This window comes from Triticum dicoccoides, chromosome 6A (assembly GCF_002162155.2).
Source record: "Triticum dicoccoides isolate Atlit2015 ecotype Zavitan chromosome 6A, WEW_v2.0, whole genome shotgun sequence".
NCBI lineage: Eukaryota > Viridiplantae > Streptophyta > Magnoliopsida > Poales > Poaceae > Triticum > Triticum dicoccoides.
Window position 1 is genome coordinate 560,361,688 of NC_041390.1, and position 3,810 is coordinate 560,365,497.

A 3,810-nucleotide genomic window follows, 5' to 3' on the forward strand; every position below is an offset into this window, starting at 1 on the left:
AAGAACACCAAATGAGGTACACGGATATATTATAATTTCTTTGTAATGGGATCATAGGAATAGACATGCCACGGAAAATGTGTCTTAGGTCTAGGTCCCAGGCTCCTTGGAGTCCTTCAATTTTTTTAACCGGAAACTTTATTTTATGCAATTCCAAAAAAAAAACTGGAAATAAGTATATGTATACACATAGGTGTGTTGTATGAATTTCCAGCAATATATATTTTAGTACGTGGTGTGCACAAAAAAGAGAAATGCTTGTATAAATGTGGGCCTTCCTTTTGTTGTTTTTAGGCCAAGATTTTTTTTTTCACATACACCGCAAATCATCGTATTTACCCATGCAAAAAGAAACCATCGTATTATGTAATGAAACTTTACACACATGTAGAGAATATAAGTATCCATACCAACAAATTATTTTTTCATGAAACTTATCGATAGAATTTTCAGGTGTTTCAAAATTCCAGGATCCAAAATGCTGCTCTCCATGCCGCAGGGGCTATTAGTATTTTAAAGGAAAAAGATTTGTAACACATGTTTGTTACTAGCACCATCGATCCCTTTGGGCGTTGATTCCTTCCCTGGGGCCGTCATCCTGAATCCATCATCTGCTAGACTATCACAAGGTTTGTATGAATAGGTAGTGGTGACGATAGTGTAGGGTAAGTGAGGTTTTGATGTGTTCCTAATAGAACTCGAAGTAGTTTTGCGTTTGAAGCCTCTAGCTTAATTGCTCGCCGATGTTGGTTCTTTTAGGAACAACCCCCTCTTCAACCAAAGAGTTTTGCCTTCTGTTTGAAGCTTGACTATGTTTTGCTCATTCACGATATCTATTTACAACTTTATTTATTACCGTGGGCTTGCATGTCTAGCTGGTATCCTCATTATTTCCCTTTTTTATTTCTTGTTTCATGTTGTTTAGCAATGTTCTTTTAGTCGGTTGAGTGTTTTATCATAGTACATTTCGATCCTTCCATCTAAAAAACTGGGCATGCATTCCACGTAAACCTGACAAGCCCAACCGTTCGATCTAAGCCACAACTAGGCGAGGGGCAACCCGCTTGATGGGTCTGGTAAAAACTTGACAGTTGGGCTACGATTTGGATGCATTTTTCCATCATAGCCCTAGCTTGGTACACCTATTATTACGGTTTCTTTATCTCAAAGCAAATACTCCCTCCGTCACGGTTTAGAAGGCGCGCTTGGAAATTCTCTAGGACCTAGATGGTTATCTATTGGTTGTGAGATGGGCTAAAAAATAGTATTCACACTACGCATGCATATAGAAATAGTATACCGGAGTACTAATTAGCTACTAGAAATAAATGTAATGCGCCCTAAATCTTGTCTATTGTGAAAACACACGCAAATTTAACGGTGTCTTCTAAACCGTGACGGAGGGAGTACAATAATTTATTTATCCGGACATGCCTAATAAATATTGTTGACACAAAAAAAGGACAATGTTTGGCCCTAGGTTGACATTACTCCATGCTTGTAAAATCCGCCCCGGAGAACGATGTTTATAGGCGAGGAGATGTTTAAGTGTTTTCATTCCGTCAAAATTTTAAATTAAATCCCACAACCCACCGAAACACTAAAGTTACCCCCTAGGAACTTCAATTGAAATTCCTTTATAAATTATACTAAAAGCATTTAATTCAGATAGTTTGTTCACCATCTGGTCTTCTCAATCCAAGCCACGGGTTTTAGAAAACCGACCACTAACCAGCCAAGATGCCGATTCGCCTGTTCAGTTTACATGTGGACGATGAAGCATTTCAAATGCCGTCTTCCAAAACAAAAACTAGAACACAAACGAGGCTAGCTGCACCTGCACAGCACGGAGCCAAATACCATTCTCCATCTCAAAACAAAAGCAAGTGTACAATTCAAACGTTCAACGGTCAACATTCAAACCCCAATCCCAAGGAACAAACGCTCCCCTCCCCAGTCAGTCTCCGCCCCGCCCCCGCCCCCGCCCGTCCTTTCTTTTTCCCTCCCTCCCTCTCGCCGTTCAAACAATCGCACGCTCGCACGCACACGTTCGTTCAACATTGCCGTCCACAACCTATATAGCACGCCATTTTCACCTCGCCGCCCACCCAAAAGGCGGTCATCGGTCGTCAGCCGCCGTTCTCGTCGTCGATCGGCTCCGGCCCCGCGCCTGGTATCACGCCAGCGCGATCGCCGCTTTCTTCTACCGTCGATGGTCACGCCGCTGCCCCGCTTCCGCGCCCGGGGCTTCCGCGGCGCGGCGCGTGGCGCGCCGGCCGAGGTACCGCTCGCCGTCAGGCGGACGTGGCAGCAGCCGATGCTGGTCGCCGCCGCCGCCGAGCCGGAGCCTGCCGTGCCGACCCACTTCTTGTGCCCGATATCTCTTGATATGATGCGGGACCCCGTGACGGCGCCGACGGGGATCACGTACGACCGGGAGAGCGTGGAGGGGTGGCTGGAGCGCGGCCACGCCACGTGCCCCGTCACCGGCCGGCCGCTGCGGCTGGAGGAGCTCGTCCCTAACCACGCCACGAGGAGGGTGATCCAGGAGTGGTGCGTCGCCAACCGGGGGCTCGGGATAGAGCGCGTGCCCACGCCCCGCGTCCCGGTCTCCGCTTTCGACGCGTCCGAGCTTCTGGAGGCGGTGTGCGCGGCCGCGAGGCGCGGCGACGGGCCGAGGTGCCGGGAGCTGGTCGCGAGGGCCAGGGCGCTCGGGAAGGAGAGCGAGCGCAACCGCCGGTGCTTCGTGTCCGCCAGCGCCGCCCGCGCGCTCTCGTCGACGTATTGCCATCTTGCCGGCCAGCGGGTGGTGCCAGCGACGGCCCTAGAGGAGATCCTGGCGGCGATGGTCGTGTTCTTGCCTCTTGACGAGGAGTCCAGGCGCCACATTGCCTCCCCGGCGTCGCTGGGATCCGTCGTGTCTATCCTCTCCCACAGCGAGCCCCTAGCGCGGGTCAGCGCCGTCGTCGTTCTCCGCGAGATCGCCTCCTCATCCGACCGGCAGTGCCTCGAGGCGATGTCAAAGACCACCGGCATATACGCGGCGCTCGTCAAGCTCCTGGAGAAACCCGTCTCGCCCCAGGCCACCAAGGCGGCGCTGGTGACCGCGTACTACCTCGTCACGCACACCGAGCTCGCCGCGTCCTGCCTCGTCGACCTCGGCGCGGTGCGGCTCCTCCTCGAGCTGCTGGTGGACGCCGACAAGGGCGCGACGGAGAAGGCGCTGGCCCTGCTGGACGGCCTGCTCCTCACAAGCAAGGGCCGCGACGAGGCGTACGCGCAGGCGCTGGCCGTGCCGGTGATCGTGAAGAAGATGCAGCACGTGTCGGACATGGCGACGGAGTTCGCCGTGTCGGCGCTGTGGCGGCTGTGCAAGAACTCCCCGGCGGAGGGCGGCGGGTGCAAGGCCGAGGCGCTGCAGGTCGGCGCGTTCCAGAAGCTGCTCCTGCTGCTGCAGGTGGGCTGCGAGGGCGCCACCAAGGAGCGGGCCAGCGAGCTGCTCAGGATCCTCAATGGATCCAGGGACGGCGCCGAGTGCATCGACACGCTGGATTTCAAGGCGCTCAAGAGACCCTTCTGAGTGTGCATATTGGAACTTGGCTACGATCGATGTGGATAGAAACCATGCAGACACAATTAGGTTTAGATTCTCTCTCTCTCTTTTTGGAAGAACTACTGTGCTCAAGGGGGGGTATTTTTGGAACCTGGGAATGTACGGTTCCACTCAAATTTAGCAAAAAATGACATCTACAAGTTGTGAAAAATATGTGAAAAGAATCATCCATGCAACAGGTAGAAACTTGAGCTTGC

At 52.2% G+C, this 3,810-nt stretch overlaps 1 protein-coding gene across 1 annotated transcript; it reads left to right on the forward strand.

Moving 5' to 3' along the window:
- Positions 1-2,128: 2,128 nt before the first annotated feature.
- On the forward strand, positions 2,129-3,767 carry LOC119314197 (U-box domain-containing protein 21-like). The gene has a single exon (XM_037588965.1). The coding sequence runs from the start codon at positions 2,213-2,215 to the stop codon at positions 3,578-3,580; it is 1,368 nt and encodes a 455-aa protein (XP_037444862.1). The 5' UTR covers positions 2,129-2,212; the 3' UTR covers positions 3,581-3,767.
- The last annotated feature ends 43 nt before the right edge of the window (positions 3,768-3,810 follow it).

Excerpts from the sequence above, each read along its gene's own strand:
- LOC119314197 (XM_037588965.1), top strand. The coding sequence starts at position 2,213 with ATGGTCACGCCGCTGCCCCGCTTCCGCGCCCGGGGCTTCCGCGGCGCG.